At 45.2% G+C, this 21692-nt stretch overlaps 1 protein-coding gene across 7 annotated transcripts; it reads left to right on the plus strand.

Annotated features, from left to right (window-relative positions):
• Window positions 1–2571: 2571 nt before the first annotated feature.
• Window positions 2572–15076, plus strand: ZNF304 (zinc finger protein 304). 7 transcript variants are annotated; one of them, XM_086354756.1, is made up of 4 exons: window positions 2572–3002; window positions 3558–3785; window positions 4805–4931; window positions 6791–15076. In XM_086354756.1, the coding sequence occupies exons 3-4, from the start codon at window positions 4898–4900 to the stop codon at window positions 8617–8619; spliced, it is 1863 nt and encodes a 620-aa protein (XP_086210882.1). In that variant the 5' UTR covers window positions 2572–3002; window positions 3558–3785; window positions 4805–4897; the 3' UTR covers window positions 8620–15076. The 7 variants fall into 7 exon arrangements, with proteins under 7 accessions (XP_086210882.1, XP_086210880.1, XP_086210881.1 ...); XM_086354754.1 differs by having other exon boundaries at window positions 2572–3158; window positions 3245–3785; window positions 6791–9802; XM_086354755.1 differs by having other exon boundaries at window positions 3245–3785; window positions 6791–9802.
• The last annotated feature ends 6616 nt before the right edge of the window (window positions 15077–21692 follow it).

Genomic DNA, 21692 nt, shown 5'->3' on the forward strand with positions numbered 1-21692 from the left:
CTAGAGAATTCCTTGGACAGAGGAGCCTGGAGGGCTACAGTCCATAGGGTCAGAAAGAGTCTCAGCATGTCCCAGTCATGCTCAGACATGACTGAGCAGTTGCTCACAATGCAGTTTACAAATGGTAATGGTACACCCAATGGTTTCTGTTGCAAATTACACAAGCCAATTAATTAATTCTTACACAGTGCTTTCATTAATTTCAATTTTAACTCTTTATGTGTCAAGGTTAACTTTCAACATATGTATATATGTATCAGCCCACCAGGCTCCCCGGTCCCAGGAGATTGCCTGGGATTCTCCAGGCAAGAACACTGGAGTGGGTTGCCATTTCCTTCTCCAATGCATGAAAGTGAAAAGTAAAAGTGAAGTCGCTTAGTCGTGTCTGACCCTCAGCGACCCCATGGACTGCAGCCCACCAGGCTCTGCCTTCCATGGGATTTTCCAGGCAAGAGTACTGGAGTGGGGTGCCATTGCCTTCTCCGATATGTATGTATTAGAAATAAGCAAATCCAATTCCAAGCATATACCCATTTAAAATGAGGACTTTTTTTCTCCCAGATATATATACATGAAAGTTTACAACAATTTTATTGATAACAGCCAAGAGGTTGAAACAACCAACCCAACCATCAATAGGAACATGCTTAAATAAATTATGATCTGGTCACATGAATGAGGATGTAAGAGTGTAGAATGTAGAAGATGAATAATAAAAATGGGCATCTGGTGATCTAATCAATATTTTGTGCTAGAAAACTGGCTACTTGTTCCCCAATACTCTTTTCTCCTTCTAGACACCCAGGAGGATAGGCATGTCCCACCACCTTCCCTAACTTAACTTGGAAGCATGCAAATAAATTTTGGCCAATGGAAATGGGCTGGAGTGATTGTGAAAAATGTTTCTTCAATTTATCTTCTCATTTATACTCCTTCCTGGGGTACCTCTGTGGACCTCAGTAGTTCCAGTTGTCATACCTCCCCAGGAATTATTACTTCTGTGGGAGCTGTAGCTCCTGGTGATGGAAAGATGATATCTTGAAGAGGACCATATTCCATGACCTTGAGCCACTAGATATCAGGCTGGGCCATCTGACGATCATACATTAGTACCAGGTCTGCCTATTGGTTATGGTGGAAGGCAGGAGGAGCCTGAGTTTGTTCTTCTGAATTAGGCATGAATGGTTCTTTTGTCATCTCACACAGTGAACCATGATATGAAACTATGTTAACTCCACTGCCCATTTAAGTCTAATAGAAATTACTCTTGATACGTCAACGTGTTGAGTCATATGGTCTGTAGAAATGCATCTGTTTGACAATAGACCTAGTAGTTTATGACAATTGCCTGCATTTATTGTTTTAAAAAATAGAATGAACTTACAGGTATACAGCTGTGGTCTATGCAAAATGTTTGCCATTACCTATAATGCTACTTGGTGAGTCAAGACTGATTGTATTTATATTTTGAAAAATATGATCAGTGATTCTGCAAAGAGGAGCCTCCGACATCCTCCTCTAGCTGTATATGTAAGAAATTGTGGTCATGATGAATAGTAACAGTAACAGCTTGTGTGTGTTCAGCACCAGGTCTTGTGCTAAGCCCTTTTCATCTCACTTCCCATTTGGAAGGTATTTTCCCATTTTAGTTGCTGTAGTTGGGGTAGAGAGGTGGTCATGACTTTCAATTCCCACGCCCAGGGTTTTTGTGTCAGAAAGTGTAGGTGGACCCCAGAATGTGCTTTTTGAGCAAGTTCAGAAGGGATGCTGAGCCCGTTTTGGATATCAACGAATAGCAGGAACATTTCATGTTACTACATGAAGACTGCACAAGAGAGGGATATCGATCTTCAATTTTTTTTTTTCCCCCTTTTGGGCGCGAGAGTAGCTTGGGGTTCGTAGTTTCCGTCTAGGGAACAAACCCGGGCCCCCTGTTGTGGAAGGGCAGAGTCCTAACCCACTGGGCCACCAGAGAATTCCCTTCCATCCATTCAATTTAAATCTCAGTCTCCAAAACTCCCAAGAGGTGAAGCAGCTCTCCCAGGATGAAAGAATGCTCCACCTGCTGGAGACGTCGGAGGACGCCGCTTTCCTACATGTCGTCACAGAAATCTGGGCGCGTCGCGTTTATGGAGAGGTCGGGCACTTCCCGGATGGCTCAGATGGCAATGCAGGAGACTCGGGTTCAATCCCTGCGTCAGGAAGATTCCCTAGAGGAGGGAATGTCAACCCACTCCAGTAGTCTTGCCTGGAGAATTCCATGGACCGAGGAGCCTGGGGGACTACAGGCCATGGGTTACAAAGAGTCGGACCCGACTGAGCAACTAACACCTTCTAGTACTTAAGGACGTAATTTTTCTCGGATCTTTCTCCACCTGCCTCCGCGCAGCTGTTGGGGACAACCAGAAATCGGCCTTTTCCCTGGTTGGATGTGGGCCACAGACTCCTTTACCCAGAAGTCTGTTTGGCGGCACATCCGCTCTGCGCCAATGGCAGCCCAGAAGATGCGCGTTTCCGTCGGCTTCTTCAGACAGAGGCGGGACTTCCTGCGTCACGGTCGTGACGTATTTTGCTGGCGCCGGGAAAGTCTGGAGTGGCTGCGGAATCTGCGAGTCGGCCTGGGCTCCGCTTTCCATGCGACTCTTGAGAAGCGAATAGGAAAGGACGGTAATAAGGTTGGGGCCTCCGTCGGCGACCTTATTACGATCCCTTGGTCGCCGCCGTGGGACGGGCCGCCCAGCGCGGAGCGGTGGGCTGGGGCTGTACTCCTTCCCAGGCCTTCGCGCTGGCTCTCCGTCCTCGTTCGCTTCCGGAGGCGGCACCCGGAGCCCGTGCGCCGTTTTGACCAGGAGGAAACCAAGGCTCGGAGCTCGACCGTCGTCCAGGGCCCACCGCACCCAGGGGGTGTGCGGGTCCCGCTGCTCCCACTCCAATCGCGTTTCTCGACCTGGTTCTACTCACAGGACCCCATGGCGGCTGCGGCGCTAATGACCTGGGCTCAGGTGAGTGAGGGGCCCTCAGGTGGGGGGATGTTATGTTCTCAGGCTTTCCGAACTTGGCCTTCGTCGCTCCCTGCTCTTGAGTAAGAAGGCGGTGAAGGGCGGTCACTGACGGTGAATACGTGGGGAGGATCCCGTTCCCATTGTTGACTGGATGAGGTGCGAAATGGTTTCCAGGGCTTAGGAGCCCCCAGGTATCAACACTTGGAGGTGAGGCTGAATTCGGCATGTTCTGGAAACGGCAGGTCTCTGCGGTTATGTGTGCTGACAACAGAGAGCTGAGTCAGGAGTCGGACTGGAATGGCAGCCTGGGGAGCTGGACCTCTGTTCTGACGGTGATGGGAACCACGGGAGGTTTATAACAGAGAAGGGAGGTGATCTGACGTTGGTGTTAACAGGCTCTCTCTGGTAGCACAGTGGAAGGACTGGGGAAGCCTGAGGGTGGGACGTGAGATCAGGAGGGAGTCGACTGCAGTAGTCCAAATGTGTTGATTGCGGGTGACTAGAGCGGTGGCTGTGGGCGTTAGAGACGTGTGTGGATTTTGTGTGTTTTTAAAGTAGGGCCGATGGAGGTTTTCGATGAGACCTATTTGATGTTCTGGGATGCTTCACCTGTCCCTCCTTCTGCGCTTGAGTCTGGGGGCCTTAAAGGAGGAGTCCTTTCTAGCCCAGCACCCTGAATCTAAGCCAGGAGTTATATGAAGAGGTTCCTGCTTTGGGCAGCCAGTAGGAGGAAGGCTGGACTGGTGTATTAGACTCAGGAACATCTTATGCAAATGCTTAGAGGTAAGATTGAGTTGGGAGTCCTTAAGGAGCCACGGGTCTTAGTTCTGTCTGTTGAGAAAAGGGTCAGGAGTCGGGCAAGAATGGCAGGCTGAGGAACTGGGCTTCTTGTTTTGAAGGTAATGAAAGACATGGGCTTCCCAGATGCCTCAGTGATAGAGAGTCTGCCTGCAGTGTAGAAGACGCAAGAGACACGGGTTTAATCCCTGGGTCAGGAAGATCCCCTGGAGGAGGGAATGGCAACCCATTCCCAGTAGTCCTGCCTGGGAAATCCCATAGACAGAGGAATCGGGCGGGCTGCAGTCTTTAGGGTCCCAAAGAGGCAGACTCAACTAAGTGACTGAACATGTGGCATGCACAAAAGACATGGAGGATTTGGAGCAGAAGAGAGATGCCCTGAATCAGATCTTAACAGGCTCCCTCTGGCTGCTGTCTGGTTGAGAATGGAGTGTGGGCGTGAGGGAGGAGGCTACTGCACTGGTCCACAGAAGTGCTGATGGTGGCAAAGAAAGTCCCAACCAGGCACTGAGGACTGGGTGTCTTGCTCAGGCACTGGGGTGCCTGTCACACACAAAGGAGTTCTTCCTGGATGCTGTGTGCAGAGTGGCTTCAGGGGTAGGGTGTGCCTTGAAAGTGTGGACTGGAAAGTTTTCAGTCTTAAAGGAGGGGGACCCCAGATATGAGGAAGGTGTGGTTCAGAGTGGTGTACCTGGTGGGAGGAGCATGGACTGATGGCCTGAGAGTTGTTTCTGGGAGGATGGTCAGGAGGATGCCCGCGGGCGAGTGCTTGGTGCCCTTCCTGCCGGACCCGTGGCTTACGTAGTCTGTCTGCCCGCCTGCCTGATTTTGCTCTGGGCTGCCCACGGTGATCAGAGGGACAGGAGAGGGCACCAGGAGTGGTGTCATGGCCGAGTATCGCCTCCGAGTTGGGAGGCTGGGGAGCAGAGGAGCAGGGGGTGGGAGGTGAGTGGGGGCCTGGGGAGTCCTGTTGTCTGTGGGCTCAGCTGTCCCCATCGTGGCAGGGTGGTGTGACCTTCGAGGATGTGTTCGTGTACTTCTCCCGGGAGGAGTGGGAGCTGCTGGAGGAAGCTCAGAGACTCCTGTACCGCGATGTGATGCTGGAGAACTTCGCACACGTGGCCGCCTTGGGTGAGTCCCTGTTTCAGTTACCTATTGGTACCTGTCAAACTACTCCAAAAGTGAGTGATGTAAAACAGTAAAAAGGTCTATGGAAGTTTCAGTGTGTCAGGAACTCGTCACAGCTCACCTGGTGCTTTTGGCTCAGGGTCTGCCATGAGGCTTCTCTCAAGCTCCCAGCTGAACTGTTCTCATCTGAAGGCCATTCTCGGGAGGATCTCACTCACAAACTCGTGTTTTGTGTTTCCAAGAGGTCATTTCTTGTGGCTTGTTGGTCAGAGACCCTTGGCTTCCTTGTCACTGTCGCCTTTCTGTAGCGCATCTCACAGCAGGGAAGGAACCTTCTCTCTGAGCAGAGAGAATGTCCAGGATGGTAGGTGGTCTTTTTCTAACCCGACCTGGAAACAGTGATCCCATCATTTTTCTCTGTTCTGTTCCTAGAAATGGGTCAGTCAGTGTAACCTCCGGTCAAGGGAAGTGGCTCATGCAAGGGCAAGAACACCAGGTGACAGGTCTTCCTGGGCCATCGGAGAGGCTGCCTGCCACAGCCCCACATGCCTGCTGCAGTGTCCTTGGGTTCGGTTTTTCCCTGGTGCTCTGGGGGCAGCTCTTCCTGTCCTGCCAAATCAGGGGCTTTTCCCCCTCCTGTCTTGGTTCCCAGGGTAGGGGCTGTGGGTGCCCAGGCACAGCCGTGGTGGCGTCCCCTCCCTGAGCAGTCGGACACCTGCTGCACAAAGCCGTTCTCGATCAGGTTAGGAGTTCAGGGCTCTGGCTGACAGTTCTTGGGGACGGACTGTGCCAGGAGTTACAGGTGCTAACATAGTCACTGCTTGTGGAGGGCATAGGGGTTTCCTGGCAAGTCCTCCTTCGGGTTTTTGTTTTTTAACATTTTCTCTTCTCTGTGGGATGGGTCTATCTGGGCCTTTCATTTGCCCTGCTTTTTTTTTTAATTGGAGTAGGGCTGATCCAGAATGTTGTTATTGTCTCCCTTTTTTTTTCCCACAACTTCCACCTTCCAGATCCCATGTGGTTGCCCAGTGGCAGAGAGGCAGAAAGCACCGGGTGCTTGTGGGTGGAGCTGACTCCAGCCACACTGAGAGGCCAGAGAGAGCCCAGCACTGCCACACAGGAACTGAGAGAACCATCTGGGGGCAGGGTTCACGTTGTCCTGTCAGCCTGTTCACCAGTGCTTTCTTGCCAAGGCCCTTAGTGGGAACCATCTGGGGGCAGGGTTCACGTTGTCCTGTCAGCCTGTTCGCCAGTGCTTTCTTGCCAAGGCCCTTAGTGGGAACCATCTGGGGGCAGGGTTCACGTTGTCCTGTCAGCCTGTGCGCCAGTGCTTTCTTGCCAAGGCCCTTAGCGGGACCTTGCTTCTCCCTTTCCTCACCATTCCTTCCCTTGGCGTTTCTCCTGTCTTCCTTCCCTTGGCGTTTTCCCACCTCTCTGGCCTCTGTCACGCGTTCTCCTCAGCTTACTCTGAAACGCTCTGTAACATTGGCTGCTTTAACGTGTTACAAGTTGTGCACATACCTGTAAGCCGTCCAGAAGAGCCGCCTACTTGCTTGCAATCAGATTTTCCTGGGCCTGGACACAGCCTCTGCACCAGGCTCACCTGACCCAAAGCCAAGGCCCTGCCGAACCCTTCTTAGAGGGGTGAGTTGGAGACCTTGCCTCTGCTTCCGGTACTTTCCACGGTCATTGTGTCTTTACCCGTCATTGAAGTCCTCCATACCTTCCAAGGCCCAGGAGTGACAATGGGCCCTCCTTCACTGATCCTGGCCCCTCATCCTGCAAAAGCGCAAGGGCTCACTCACTGGTGTGTCACACACTCAGAGCAAGCATGTCCTTCACTAGCATTTCTTTGCTTTCAGGTTGTTGGTGTGAAGCAGACAATGAGGAGGCCCCTTCCGAGCAGATTGTTTGTGTAGAAGGAGTGTCAGAGGTCAGGACTCCTGGGTCCTGTCCACTTATCCAGAAAGTCCATCCGTGTGAGAGAAGTGACCCGCTCTTAAAAGACATTTTCCACCGGGCTGAACACCAGGGTTCGTGCCCTGCACAGAACCTGGACACACGTGACCCCTGTGGGCGAGGATTCCTGTTGAGTGAAAACTTTCATCAGCACCAGAAACCACATAGTGGGAACGATCCCGTCCAGGGGGATGCTGATGAGGCCTCATGTGTGAAGAGCTGTGCTGTCTATGAGTTAGGGAGACCTTGTACTTGCAGGGGGAAAGGGATGGACACGCTGGATAGCTCTAGCCTTTTCCAGCACCAGAGCACTCACAGTGGACTGAGTCCACACAGAACAGCTGAGTTTGCGGAATCATTTGCACACAAGTCGAGTCTCAGTTGTCACCAGGGAGACAGTGATGAACTGATGTTTTTCAGTTGCACTGACGATGAGAAAGCCTTCATGAACGCCTTCAGTCTCCTCGACAACCAGGTAACTCAGGCGGTTGAAGTGCAGTCCTTTAGGTGCCTACCTTGTGGAAATCTGTCCAACGAGAAATCCACTCTTATTCATCATAGAAAACTTCATGGTGGGGAAACATCACATGTGTGCAGGGAGTGTGGAAAGGCCTTCATTAACTTGTCTCACCTAAAAACTCACCAGAAATTTCACAGTGGCAAAAGACAATATACATGCAGTGAATGTGGAAAGGCCTTCAGCCGCAAAGACACATTTGTGCAGCACCAGAGAGTTCACACTGGAGAAAGGTCTTATGACTGCACTGAATGTGGAAAAGCCTACAGCAGAAGCTCCCACCTCGTTCAGCACCAGAGAATTCACACCGGAGAAAGGCCTTATAAATGCAGTGAATGTGGAAAGGCCTTTAGTCGTAAAGACACACTTGTGCAGCACCAGAGATTTCACACAGGGGAAAGGCCTTACGAGTGCAGTGAATGCGGAAAATTCTTTAGCCAAAGCTCTCACCTTATTGAGCACTGGAGAATTCACACCGGGGCGAGGCCTTACGAGTGTATTGAATGTGGAAAATTCTTTAGCCATAACTCCAGCCTCATTAAACATAGGAGAGTCCACACAGGAGCAAAGTCTTATGTGTGCGGCAAATGTGGGAAGGCTTTTGGCTGCAAAGACACACTTGTTCAGCACCAGATAATTCACACTGGTGCACGGCCTTATGAGTGCAGCGAGTGTGGAAAGGCCTTTAGCCGTAAAGATACACTTGTACAGCACCGGAAAATCCACACTGGAGAAAGGCCTTATGAGTGCAATGACTGTGGAAAGTTCTTTAGCCATAGCTCCAACCTCATTGTGCACCAGAGAATTCACACTGGAGCGAAGCCTTATGAATGCAGTGAATGTGGGAAATGCTTTAGCCACAATTCTAGCCTCATTCTACACCAGAGAGTTCACAGTGGAGCGAGGCCTTATGTGTGTAGTGAATGCGGAAAAGCCTACATTAGTAGCTCCCACCTTGTTCAGCACAAGAAAGTCCACACTGGAGCGAGACCTTATAAGTGCAGTGAATGCGGGAAATTCTTTAGCCGCAACTCTAGCCTCATTCTACACCAGAGAGTTCACACTGGAGAAAAGCCTTACGTGTGCAATGAATGTGGGAAGGCCTATAGCAGAAGCTCCCATCTTGTTCGGCACCAGAAAGCTCACCCTGGAGAAGGACCTCATGAATGCGGCAGTTTTGGTGACCCTTTAGCTGCGTCTCTTAAACTTGTTTAACACCCAGAAACTTCACTGGGAGAAAGGCCTTATGAATGCAGTCAATGCACTATGTCCCTGTTCAAGATTATAGGAGTCACACCAGCAACGGTGGGAATCATTGTTGGTATAGAGACACTGATAATGGAGTGGGGATGACTGAGGCTCGTGAGGATGGGTGTTGTTAAGGCAGCATCTGTATATGTCCCTGCGATTTTGGCTCTATGGTATGAAAGTATACAGAAATTCTCAGGGCCTTCACACCTCTGAGTCTCCTGTGGCCAACACACTGTCTCAGTAAGTAAAGGTTTGTGGATTCCTGTACCTCCCTGGGCTGTTGATGTTCTGGCCATCACTGCACAGGCAGGAACCCCAGCCGTGACAGAAGAGAGAACCAGGGCTCAGGCTTCTCTGACCAGCCAGCATTCCTAGTGACTGAAGTGGACGTGGCCTTCATTGCTCTGCAGTTTTTGCTGATCCTGAGGCAGGGCTTATGCTCCTAAATTGTGTAGAGAGGGATATGGTAGAACCAGAACAGTTGGCAGATGGGACTTCCCAAGAAGAGTGGTAAATATGGATATTTATGGGGAATATTTAGCTCCTAACATCTTTGTTGAGGTATGGTGACATGAAATCAATGGCATGTATGTCAAGTGTGAAGCGTTTTTCGTTTCAGCATGTGTATATTCTGACGAGACCACACATCAAGATAATGGAGATATCCAACACAGCCAAGAGATTCCTTGGGTCCCTTATAATCCTTTCCTCCTTGTCCTTTCTAACCCCTCTTTCCCACAATTCACAAGCAGTAGCAGGCATATTCTAGAATTTCATATAAACAGAATTATATACTTTGTGGAGAGTGGGGACTCTGGCACTTTTCACCAACCATAACTTTTTTGACATTAAGCCATATTGTTGCATATATCAGTTATTCATTTGTATTGTTGAGTACTATTCCATTGTATGGATATACCACAAGTGTTCTTTTATCCATTCACCTGGTAGTGGGTGTTTGGGTTGTTTCTGGTTTGGCTGTTACAAATAAAGCAGCTGTGAAGATTTGTGTATTAGTTATCATTGAATTATATTCCATTGTATGGATGAACCACAGTTTGCTTATCCAGTCACTGACTGAAGAACATCTTGATTGCTTCCAAGTTTTGCCATTTATGAATAAACCTGCATTATGCATTGTGTGTAAGTGGATGTAAGTATTCAGTTCATTTGGGTTCAAGCCAAGGAGTATGATTTGCTGGGTCATAGTAAGGGTATGTTTTCTTTTTTTTAAAACTTTTTCATTTTTTTGGCTGTGCTGTGTCTTCATTGTCATACACAGGCTTTCTCTACTCGTGGCAAGTAGAGGATATTCTTTTTGTTCTGGTGCGTGGTTTCACACTTGGGTGGCTTCTCCTGCTGCAGAGCATGGGCTCTGGGCTTGCGGGCTTCAGTAGCTGCAGCACAGGCTCAGTAGTTGTGGCGCATGGGCTTAGGTGTTCAGCGGCATGTGGGATTCTTCCCAGACCAAGTATTGAACCCATGTCCCCCACACTGGCATGCAAATTCTTAACCACTAGACCACCAGGGAAGTCCAGTAAGACACTGTCTTCTATAATGGCTGCAAAAAATCATTTGCATTCCCAGTAGCAATAAATAAGAATTCCGTTACTCCGTGTCTTTGTCAGCATTTGGTGTCATCAGTGTTTTGGGTTTTTGCCAAATAGGTGTGTAGTAATAGCATGTTGTTGCTCTAACTGCAATTCTGTAATGACTTATGATGAATATTTTTTCATATTCTTTTAACAGTGTCTTTTGCTTTCAGAGCAGAAATTTTAAATTTTAGTCAATTCCAAGATATTCAGTTTTTCTTTAATGGATTGTGCTTTTGGTGTTGTAGCTAAAAACTCCTTGCCATACCTAAGGTCTTCATTATGTCCTGTGTTATCTTCTAGATGTTCTGTAGCTTTGTATTTAGGTTTATTATCCATTTTCTGAAAATATTTATGAAAAGTGTAGGATTTGTGTCTGGATCATTTTTTAAAACCCCATTTGTTGAAAAGACTATCCTTTCTCCATTCCTTAGCCTTTGCTCCCTTTCTAAAGATCACTTGGCTATATTAGTGTGAATGTATGGACTCACTGTTCCAGTTCTTTCCATTTATTGTGATAATCACCATATGGCTGTGGGGGCTTTTTTCTTGTGTCTTATTTATATGGTATATTTCATTAATTGATATTCAAATGTTAAACCAACCTTGTATTTCCTGGGACAAATCCCACTGGATCATGTTGTATATAAGTAAAAGCTTAGTATAGTTCTATATAAATTCTTTGTGTCAGAATTGATAATTGGTATCTTTCTAGGAATTTGTCTATTTTAACTACATTTTCTCATTTGAGAGGGTTAGGATTGTTTATAATATTCCCTTATGAGACTTTTAAGTTCTGTAGGGTCAATAGTGTCTTCACTCCTGATTTTGTTAATTTGTTATCTTCTTTTTTTGTCAGCCAACCTAGAGTTTTGTCAGTTTTGTTGATCTTTTGAAAGAGAGTTTTTCTTTAATTGATTTCTAGAAAAAATTTTTTTTCTGTGTTCTGTTTCAATGTTTTGTTCTGATCTCTTATATTTCCTTTTTTAATGCTTGCCTTGTGACTAGTTTTGTCTTATTTTCCAAGTTTCTTAACATGGAAGGTTAGGTTATTGACATCATTCTTCTTTTGTAATAAACTTTAAAGCTTTATGTTTCCCTCTAATCATTTAATTTGGTTGTATCACATCAATTTTTATATGTAGCATTTTCATTTTTATCTAGTTAAAATATTTTTGATCTTAAAATTTCCCTTGTAATTAGGGTATTGAGGAGTATAGAATTTAACAAGCCTCTTCCTATTGAATTTGCAGGGGTAGTCAGAGGAAGGCACGTAATTTTTCAGTCAGTGACCCAGGTGTTACTCTTGAAATGGGGTAAATCTGTGGGTTATTTGAAATATCTTCCACCCTTAGGAAGACATTGAGCTAAGGTGTTGGTGTTTAATGTAGAAAAAGTAGTCCCATATCTACCAGGAACTGATGAGGATGACCAAATATAGTTAACTCATGTTTCGTGAAAGAGTATGGCAGGTTATTGGGTGTTGTTCCTTCCTCAGAGCACCCTGACTGTCCTGATTTGAGGGATTTTCTTTGTGTTAGCTTTTCTTCATGAGATAGGACAACCTTTTAAGTTCTGTTTTTGTATTAGGTCTCCAACATGAAGCTTAACATCACTGTAAAATGACATGAAACAGATACTCCTACATCAGCACCTCTGTGACTCCCAACTGTGGAAATCAGGAATTTTCCCTAGTCTGTTGTGACAGTCTCCTGTGGGTTAAAAATGCCTTTGTTTTAATGGTGAAGTTGTTACACAGTCCACTTTTGCTGTTACTGCTTCAGCTGTGGCTTCAGGAGGCTTGGACCGACGCCTGGCCTTTCTGACCCTCAGGTTCATTGTGGAAGCGGGACTCCCGCTGGTCCCTCCCTGACCAGTCCAGGCAGTTCTTGCCACCTTTGACTTTCTATCTTAGCTTCTAACCAGGTTGTGTAAGTTCGGTGACTTAGGTTAGATGTACCATAAAGAATTATAAAAAAATTTTTTTAAAGGATTCTAAAAATTTTTAATAATTGCTGATTTTCCTTGGGTTGAAGAGAGTCTTTACTTATACCTCTTAATTCAGCTTACATCCAAGGTTTAAAATCTACAATTTCTTGCATTGCTGATTCGTGGCTGGCATTGATCTTTAGAGGTAACTGGCATTTGGGGTTTTAAGAGAGCTGTTAAGAAAAGGTGGTGAAACTGAGTCCCACTAAACTGAGTTCCCCTGCTGAGTTGATGATTAACCTCTCTATCCAAAACTGTTCCCTTCCTTTTCCAGTCTTACCTAAATCTTGTGCTAACTGAACACTAATCAGCCAGTCAGATGACTAAAATTGCTGTTGTTGATATCATTGTTAATGTACAGACCGGAGTGTTTATCCAGGACAAGACGAGCTGACAACTTCTAGGTCATGGGCCACCAGACCAGAGAACCATAAACCATAGGCATCCTTATTCCTGAAACTGTGACTAAGAAATGTCACAAGATGGTGATCAAGCCCAGCTTTTTTGTTCTTCCCCTCTAGTAACCCTTAACAAAGACCAATTTGCAGTGGCCCATTCCCTTGGTTAGTGCCCCACAACAAATCCTTAATTTGCGGCTGCAAACAGTGTCAATCTGACTTTTGCGTAATAGTAGGGAGTCAGCAAGGAAAAGAGCAAGGGGAGAGGGGCTAAGAAGAGCGATCAGAAGGATAAGGGGCAGGACAGAGAGCTGAATGTGGGAGGGGAGAGGGCTGGATGTAGGCGGAGGGCCCCGGATGTGGGAATGGAGAGAGATGAGTGTGGGGGGCACCTGGAGGTCATGGAGATGGTGGGTTTACAGGGCATTGAGTCTCCCTGTTCCTGCTGAAGCTTGTCTGCTTGCTTAGTAGGTTTGGCCAAGGAATCTTTATAATGTAACTTTTATTTCAGAATTTAATTTGGAGGCTTCTGTGTACTAATAAGAAAGGCTATCCATTGGGCCTGAGAATTCTAATTATTTAAAGAATTCCTTCATTTTCAAAGGTGTCTCTCAAATGAACCTTTTTGTTCAAATCAGGTGTTCTCCTGAGTGGTCATTGAGGGCTTAAGTCATCCTTGGTACAGTTATCCTATTCAGCACGACAGGCACAGAATTAGGATTGTAACAGAGATAGGAAATACAGGGATTTTTCAGGGGAGAGAAGATTCGGACTCAGACAACCCCGAGGCCAGGCAGTGGTCACTAGGAATGTAATTCTTGTGGACATTCGTTTCCTAACCTGACGTTCGGCCTCCTCACCCCACAGACCCACAATGATTCCCCTGGCATGTGGATACTGGAGAGAATGTTCTCTCTGTAATACTGCCCGGCTCACACTACTCTACAACAGTTTCGAGATGGAAGGAGGCCTCATTTGGTTTACTGGGGACTCACAGGACCGTTTGTCATGTAGCCTCCAGTACTACGAGAACTGCAAGCCCATTGGTCTGTGACGCTGGTCTGAACAGGTTCATAGGGCAGTACTTCTGTTCCCACCATGATTCAACTCACAACAAAGCTACACTTTTCGACAGCACAGAAAACAATAACCAGTATCTCAAAGGACAACAAAAAAGGTTTGAAAAGAAATGGCCTGATCCTCCAAGTATCTCAAACAACTAGGAACTAACAACAAATTCCAGGTGTCAGACTGAGAACGAAAAGCCAAGATCAACACAAAGCAGAGGTTAGACCCACTGCTGATTTACCACATCTTCAATGACTCGAGTCGTCCTTGAGGAGCAAGGCACAGGGGCCTGTGGAAGGCTGCGGTCTGCAGCGACAGGCGTTGCACTCCAGAGCTTGGTGGGACTTCCACAGCAAACATAAAAGCTGTTACACAGCTTCTACAGTGGGTGCATCCAGCTCATCTTGTTCCCTTCCCCACTGAATGTTGATTAATGAGATACAGGCTCAACAGTGGTGCGAGCTGGAGGACTGATGATGATAATCAGTGTGGAAGCTCCTTACAACCTCTCCTATTTCTTTCTTAACCTTGTTAATCTGAATTTTTCTTACCAATTACTTTTTCACTTGCTTTAATAGTAGTTGAAGAAATCATTCAGCTCTCATGTTTAACTATAATGTTGTCCATCATTTTCAATATTGAATGAATAGTCGCATATCATTCAAAGACCTTGAAGAGGACTTTTACCACATTTAAGAAATAGCCAGTCTTCATGAAATCTATCACAAAAAATGTAAACCTGCATTTTTATATTGTTTATACAGAAAATAGATAATAGCAAGGTGAGCAGGAATAGAGAACATTGCTTTTTTCAATTTCCCGTGTGCATCAGTTTGTCACAAGTCCAAACTCATAACTGCGAGTTCAAAGGTGGAGCCTTTGAAATGTTTGCAAAGTTGTGAGCTAACAGTGGCTTGAACCTGGTATCTAGTACAAAGACAGTGGGGGAGAACTACCTGTTTTCCTGCCTGCAAAGAAGAGCTCTAGTTGTCAGGCAATCACCTCAAAATGGGAAGGCTGGCATTTAGGAGTTGGCACTTTAAAAAATGGGCATGTTTAAGGACCAATGAATTTCCAGGAGTATTACTGGGCTCTAAGTGGGGTTGTATAGTGAGGCATTCGCTGATTGGTTGTTACCTTTTAAGCTACGCTGGGGCCTGAACACTCCTGGCTGAATTCTAGAAGGTTGGCACTGTCAATTATTCGCTAATTTCTGGAAGCTTGACTTTACTGGTGTGAGGCTGTTGCTGACTGGTTTTCACAGATTATCTGAAGTTCTCTCTAATAAATTGTGTTTTCTTGTTCAAGATTTTGGAATTTGGCTGAAGGAAGTCTTTGCCTTCCACTTATGAAAAATAAACACATTAATTCTCAGTCCCCTCTTTTGTTCTAACTTAGCCAGACTCTCAGAAGAGACCGTAAGGCATTGTTGAGAAGGTTGTTTATGGAGACATGTTTATGAGCTAATGTTGCCCCTAAATTATTTACTTGGCAATTACAGTGAGAGAAAAATAGCTCTAACTGCTAACTTTTTGTAATGTTAAAAAAAAAAGGTGAAATCAGAATATTGAGGGTGTTCTGACAGTACCAATACAGGATGCAGAGCATGTGCTCTCTACACAGAGCAGCCGGGAGTCTTGTTTCCAGTGTGTGTCATGCGGCTGCTCTTGTACCCAAATCCTTTTCAGTGCTGACTGAACATTTATAGGTTAGGATGCTGAAGCTGAAGCTCCAGTACTTTGGCCACCTCATGCGAAGAGTTGACTCATTGGAAAAGACTCTGATGCTGGGAGGGATTGGGGGCAGGAGGAGAAGGGGACGACAGAGGATGAGATGGATGGATGGCATCACGGACTCGATGGACGTGAGTCTCAGTGAACTCCAGGAGTTGGTGATGGACAGGGAGGCCTGGCGTGCTATGATTCATGGGGTCACAAAGAGTCAGACACAACTGAGCGACTGAACTGAACTGAACTGAACTGAAGTACACAACAGCACAGTTTCTTTATTCATTTTTACCTATCTGGCAACTCTTTTTAAATATTGTCTTTACCCTTCCCTCCAAACTGTTAATGCATCATGTTTTCAAATATGAAAATAATCACATTTTTAAACCGAACTCTGAGTGTGTCTAAGGTTTCAGCAAGCCTTGAGGCCTTGGCTTCATTTTCTGACTTCTCAGACTCAGTGACTCTTACTCACACTTGATCTTAGCCAAAAGGCTGAGAAGCGATCAGTGACTCTTACTCAAACTTCATTGATTTTTCACCCACTGTCACAAATAAATTTCTCTAGAACCATTTCTGCCACTTCCCTTGAAAAACTATAAAATTATTAATAACATTTAATAACATCCATTTAACAAGTATTTTTCCAAAGACAAATCTCAACTGCCTGTGTATATACTGTTGCAATAATTTACAGGTGAGATGATAAACCATTTCCCAGCAAGGAGATGAGATCATGGAATCACAAACCTTTATATCAGGGATAAGCTGGCCCCTTTGCACACATGGTCAGATTCTGAGGGGCATACACTGTCCTGGCAGAAGATGGCACGACATAAGTTCTGCTTCTGTTAGAGAGGTTTCACATTCTTAATAACTGACTATTCAGGCAGGAAAGACATTTTCTGTGGGAACCAGGGGCACCTCATAATCCTTTTAAGCTACTGTGGTGACTGCAAACATCCATTTTCCACGTTTCCCATCCTAAGCCCCTTTGGGGGCTTTTCATATTGTGTTTGAGCGAACCTACTGAAACTCATGGAAAGCAGAGTGTTCATGTTTTTGACAAGAAACAAGACAGCTGACAACTATGAGACGATGCTGAGTAGCATTGCAGTATAGTGGGTCCCTTTCTACGTGCAGTCATTGGAAGCTTGCTACGATTCATGCAGTCTGAAATAATAGGTCTCGAAACATTTCTGTGACATGCCCTAGATTACATTCCAAGGAACTCTGGGTATAATAAGCCCTTTGAGAGGCAGCAAAACCCCGCTGGCTTTACAGCTTCAGAACCTCATTTCCCAGAGCCCTTTCCATCCTCCCTTAGCCTTTAGCCACATTCTGGAACTACCAACTTTGAGAAAGTGCAGGTAACTGAGATAGTGGAAACTACTCTGTCCACAAGGCTGTGCAGCTATGACCATGCACCAGAGAGACTTCTGGGTAATGTAGCTTCCTCTGCCAACACTACCTACCAACACTTGGAGAGTAAGTCACTTCCTACTGGACCTGTAAAAGCCAAGAGGCACCCTCAGGGACACCAGGAAAAGAGTTCCCTGCTCCAGCCATGGGAGGGCCTTCGGTTACTCTTAAGTGGGATGCTCCTAAATTTGTAGAGTCTTGGAAAAGCCCACAAAGCTTAGGGACCTGTAATTTCAGATAGCAATATATTTGTAATAGTGGTAAAGAACCCGCCAGTCAATGCAGGAGACATAAGAGAAGCAGGTTCGATCCTTGGGTCAGGAAGGTCCCCTGGAGGAGGGCACAGCAATTCACTCCGATATTCTTGCCTGGAGAATCCCATGGACAGAAGAGCCTGGCAGGCTACAGTCCATAGGGTCACCAGGAGTCGGACTGAAGTGACTTGGCATGTACACACGAACCACATCTAGTTCTAATCTACACACCAAAATGGACACATCGTATGGCACTCTATGTCCACTCATAGCTGTCACCTCTCGTTGCCTGTAAAATACATGTAGACTAAATTTTTAGAGACTGTTTTGTGACCTTCAACATGCTAAAGACCTCAGACAGGGCATGAGGGAGAGTTGGAGAAGGGGTATCTTTCCTGCCTTGATAATGAGTGATTGTGGTCCAACCTAGCAAACAACACTTACTGAAATGTTTATTATTCTGAGTTTCTTTCAAAAGCTGAAGCCCAGCCTAAAGGAGAGCAAATTATTGTACACCATTTCCTGTCAGGATACATCACTAAACACTGAAAGATGACAAATTTTATGTATATTTTACCACACCAAAATGATTAGTGATAAAAAAAATGGATAAGAACTTTTATGACACAAACACATAGCTGAAAAACACTACAAGAAAAAAAGCCAAATAAGAAAAATAAAGAAAGATAGGCCAATGGACGCTTGGCTCAAAATTTTTTAAGATATTAATTTCCTATGAAACAATTTAAATTTCCTTAAACTTTACTTACCCACTTTAAACAACTTTTTCTCAGAGTGACTGTCAGAAAATGCAGCTCTAGTATATAACAGGGCCTTGTTTATTCCTGTACTATGCCATGCTTTTGCACACACAAAATATTAAATATAATACTAAAAATACATTTTAAATATATACAAAAAAATGCATTTACTGAAAGCAGCCATCCTTGAATAACAATAATGTTCTAGAAAATATAAACTGTATTGGGAATCCCCTGGCAGTCCAATGGTTAGGACTCTGCTGTTTAACTCCTGAGGTCCTGGGTTCAGTCCCTGGTAGGGAAATTAAGATCCTGCAAGCTGCATGGTTTGATTAAAAAAAAAAAAATTCACACTGTAATAGCTCCCTGGAGATGGCAGCTTGGCTAGGACTGAGAGAGAGAATACAAAGGAGTCAGTGGAAATTTTATAAGTAATGGACATGTTCATTATTATGATGTTGGTGATGGTCCTCTTATGCACTCGTGTGAAAATACATTTTACACTTTCAAGAATGGTTTAATATGTGTCAGTACCTCAGTAAATATGTCAATAAAATTTGGATTTCTTCCTCTACAAATATCTGGCAAAGTACTAGTAGTATTGACTCCATCAGCACCCTTCCCTATGGCTTAGGTGGGTCAATTCTGATTCCTTCTCAAAGCAGAAGGAAGTACTAACAAATGCTTCAACATGGGGACATTATGCTAAGCTAAATAAGCCAGTTGCAAAGAGATGAAAAATGTATGATTACACTTGTATAAAGTATCCAGAGTAATCAAATTGATAGAGGCAGGTCTGGTAGGGAGGGCATAGGAAGAGATCTTGTTTAATGGGTGTAGAGTTTTATTTTTGCCAGATGACAGGAATTCTGGAGATCAGTTGTGCAAAATGTGAATTTTTACACATACTAAACTGTACAATTAAAAAGGTAGAGGGTGAATTTTGTTACATGTATTTTACCACAGGCAAAATTGAGCAGATATTTTGCTGAAGTCTTTTGCCATTTGCAACAATCTGCTGTGAACTTTTTGGTGCTGAATGAGGTGGAAGTTTTGGCTGAACTTACTTTAAATTGCTGCACAAATAAAGTCTTTATCCATTGTGAAATCTCTGATGGGCAACAGGGCTAAGTTTCACCTAAAGACTTGTCCACACTCATTGCTCTCAGAAGGCCTTCCTCCACTGTGAACTCTTGATGTCTGAGAGATGTACCAAAAATTTTCCCATGTTTCCTGTACTCTTAAGGTCCACTCCAAATCAACTCATAGGGTGCTTCTCCAGTGTACAGAGTTTGGCGTACTTGCATGCTGAGTTGCTTCAGTCTTGTCCAATTCTGTGCAGCCCTATGGACTGTAGCCTTCCAGGCTCTTTTGTCCATGGGATTCTCCAGGCAAGAATACTGGAGTGGGTTGCCATGCCCTCCTTCAGGGGATTTTCCACACCCAGGGGTCAAACCAGCATCTCTTGTGTCTCCTGCATTGGCAGGCAAGTTCTTTACCACTAGGAGTTTGGACTAGCACCTAAAGAATCTACCATATTCTCTGAATTCATTAGGTTTTTACCACTGTGAATTCTTGCTCAATGAGGTTGTTCAGTTCAGTTCAGTCGTTCAGTCACGTCTGACACTTTGCAACCCTATGGACTGTAGCACACCAGGCCTCCCTGTCCATCACCAACTCCCTGAGTTTACTCAAACTGATGTCCATTGACTTGTTGATGCCATCCAACCATCTCATCCTCTGTCATCCCCTTCTCCTGCCTTCAATCTTTCCCAGCATCAGGGTGTTTTCAAATGAGTTAGTTTGGCCACGCATCAGGTGGCCAAAATACCGGAGTTTCAGCTTCAACATCAGTCCTTCCAATGAATATTCAGGACTGATTTCCTTTAGGATGGACTGGTTGGATCTCCTTGCAGTCCAAAGGATTCTCAAGAGTCTTCTCCAACACTACAGTTCAAAAGCATCAATTCTTCAGTGCTCAGTTTTCTTTATAGTCCAACTCTCTTTATAGTCCAACATCCATACATGACTACTGGAAAAACCATAGCTTTGACTAGACAGATCTTTGCTGGCAAAGTAATGTCTCTCTCTGGTTTTTAATATGCTGTCTAGGTTGGTCATAGCTTTTCTTCCAAGGAGCTAGCGTCTTTTAATTTCATGGCTGCAGTCACCATCTGCAGTGATTTTGGAGCCAAAAACAATGAAGTCTGTCACTGTTTCCACCATTTCCCCATCTATTTGCCATGAAGTGATGGGACCAGATGCCATGATCTTAGTTTTCTGAATGTTGTGCTTTAAGCCAACTTTTTCACTCTCCTCTTTCACTGTCAGCAAGAGGCTCCTTAATTCTTCTTCGCTTTCTGCAAAAAGGGTGGTGTTATCTGCATAACAGCAGATTCTCCTGGCAATCTTGATTCCAGCTTGTGCTTCACCCAGGCCAGCATTTCTCGTGTACTCTGCTGTTGTGGTCCTTTAACGGACCGGAACCTGGTGGTCCGGAGTCGATGATAAGAAAGTGAAAGATTGAAAGAAGCTAATATTCCCTGGTTTATGCAGAGAACCAATAAAACCCTAGAACAGGGCTTGCACCACTCACGAGGCCACAGGGCCCCCTCTCGAGGAGGTCTTGAAAGCCCAGGCAGGAGAGTGAGCTTGGTGGGTTTCCACGCTCCAGAGAATTAGCCGGAGGGAGGGAGGGAGGGGGAGAGCAAGAGAGAAAGACAGACACGGGGACCCAAGCCTCTGGTGGAGCAAGGGTGCTTTAAGATCTTTCTGTGAGTACATATAGGCTGTGTACAAGGAATTTCTTTCGACAACGATAAAGATCAGAAAACCAAACGTACAGCAACCCTTATCAAGGGAACAAGGGCTTAACAATGGCCAGGAGACAATCCATATCTCAAGAAAGAGGATTGAGACTAAGCCGTTTTGTCGTAAGGAGAATATTTACTGAAGGATTCATGCATGTGTTTCATTCTACGACCTCAGTGCTGGGAGCAGCGTGCTGTTCCACTCATTCCTGTTGCCAGGAACTGATAAGGAACAGAGGATTTATGAGAAACAGCACACAGGAATCCTCTTGTTAAACGTTCCCTGACACTCTGCATGTAAGTTAAATAAGCAGGGTGACAATATACAGCCTTGACATACTCCTTTCCCAACTTGGAACCAGTCTGTTGTTCCATGTCCAATTCTAACTGTTGCTTCCTGACCTGAATACAGATTTCTCAAGACATACCAAGGGAATTAGAGATTAATATTAATGTAATTAAACTAGAGATACCAAGGGAACATTTCATGCAAAGATGGGCACAATAAAGGACAGAAATGGTATGGACCTAACAGAAGCAGAAGATATTAAGAAGAGGTGGCAAGAATACACAGAACTATACAAAAAAGATCTTCACGACCTAGATAATCACGATGGTATGATCACTCACCTAAAGCCAGACATCCTGGAATGCAAAGTCAAGTGGGCCTCAGGAAGTGTCACTATGAACAAAACTAGTGGAGGTGATGGAATTCCAGTTGAGCTATTTCAATTCCTAAAAGATGATGCTGTGAAAGTGCTGCACTCAATTTGAGAGCAAATTTGAAAAACTCAGCAGTGGCCACAGGACTGGAAAAGGTCAGTTTTCATTCCAGTCCCAAAGAAAGGCAATGCCAAAGAATGCTCAAACTACCGCACAATTGCACTCATCTCACTTTCTAGTAACGTAAAGCTCAAAATTCTCCAAGCCAGGCTTCAACAGTATGTGAACCATGAACTTCCAGATGTTCAAGCTGGTTTTAGAAAAAGCAGAGGAACCAGAGATCAAATTGCCAA

Source organism: Bos grunniens, chromosome 18 (assembly GCF_055505025.1).
Source record: "Bos grunniens cultivar Pamir isolate PY7600 chromosome 18, Bosgru_T2T1.0, whole genome shotgun sequence".
Taxonomy (NCBI): Eukaryota; Metazoa; Chordata; class Mammalia; order Artiodactyla; family Bovidae; genus Bos; species Bos grunniens.

Excerpts from the sequence above, each read along its gene's own strand:
- ZNF304 (XM_086354752.1), top strand. The coding sequence starts at position 2,970 with ATGGCGGCTGCGGCGCTAATGACCTGGGCTCAG. Across the intron at positions 3,003-4,804 it reads CGCTAATGACCTGGGCTCAG|GGTGGTGTGACCTTCGAGGA; the intron begins GTGAGTGAGGGG and ends CCATCGTGGCAG. Across the intron at positions 4,932-6,790 it reads CGCACACGTGGCCGCCTTGG|GTTGTTGGTGTGAAGCAGAC; the intron begins GTGAGTCCCTGT and ends CTTTGCTTTCAG.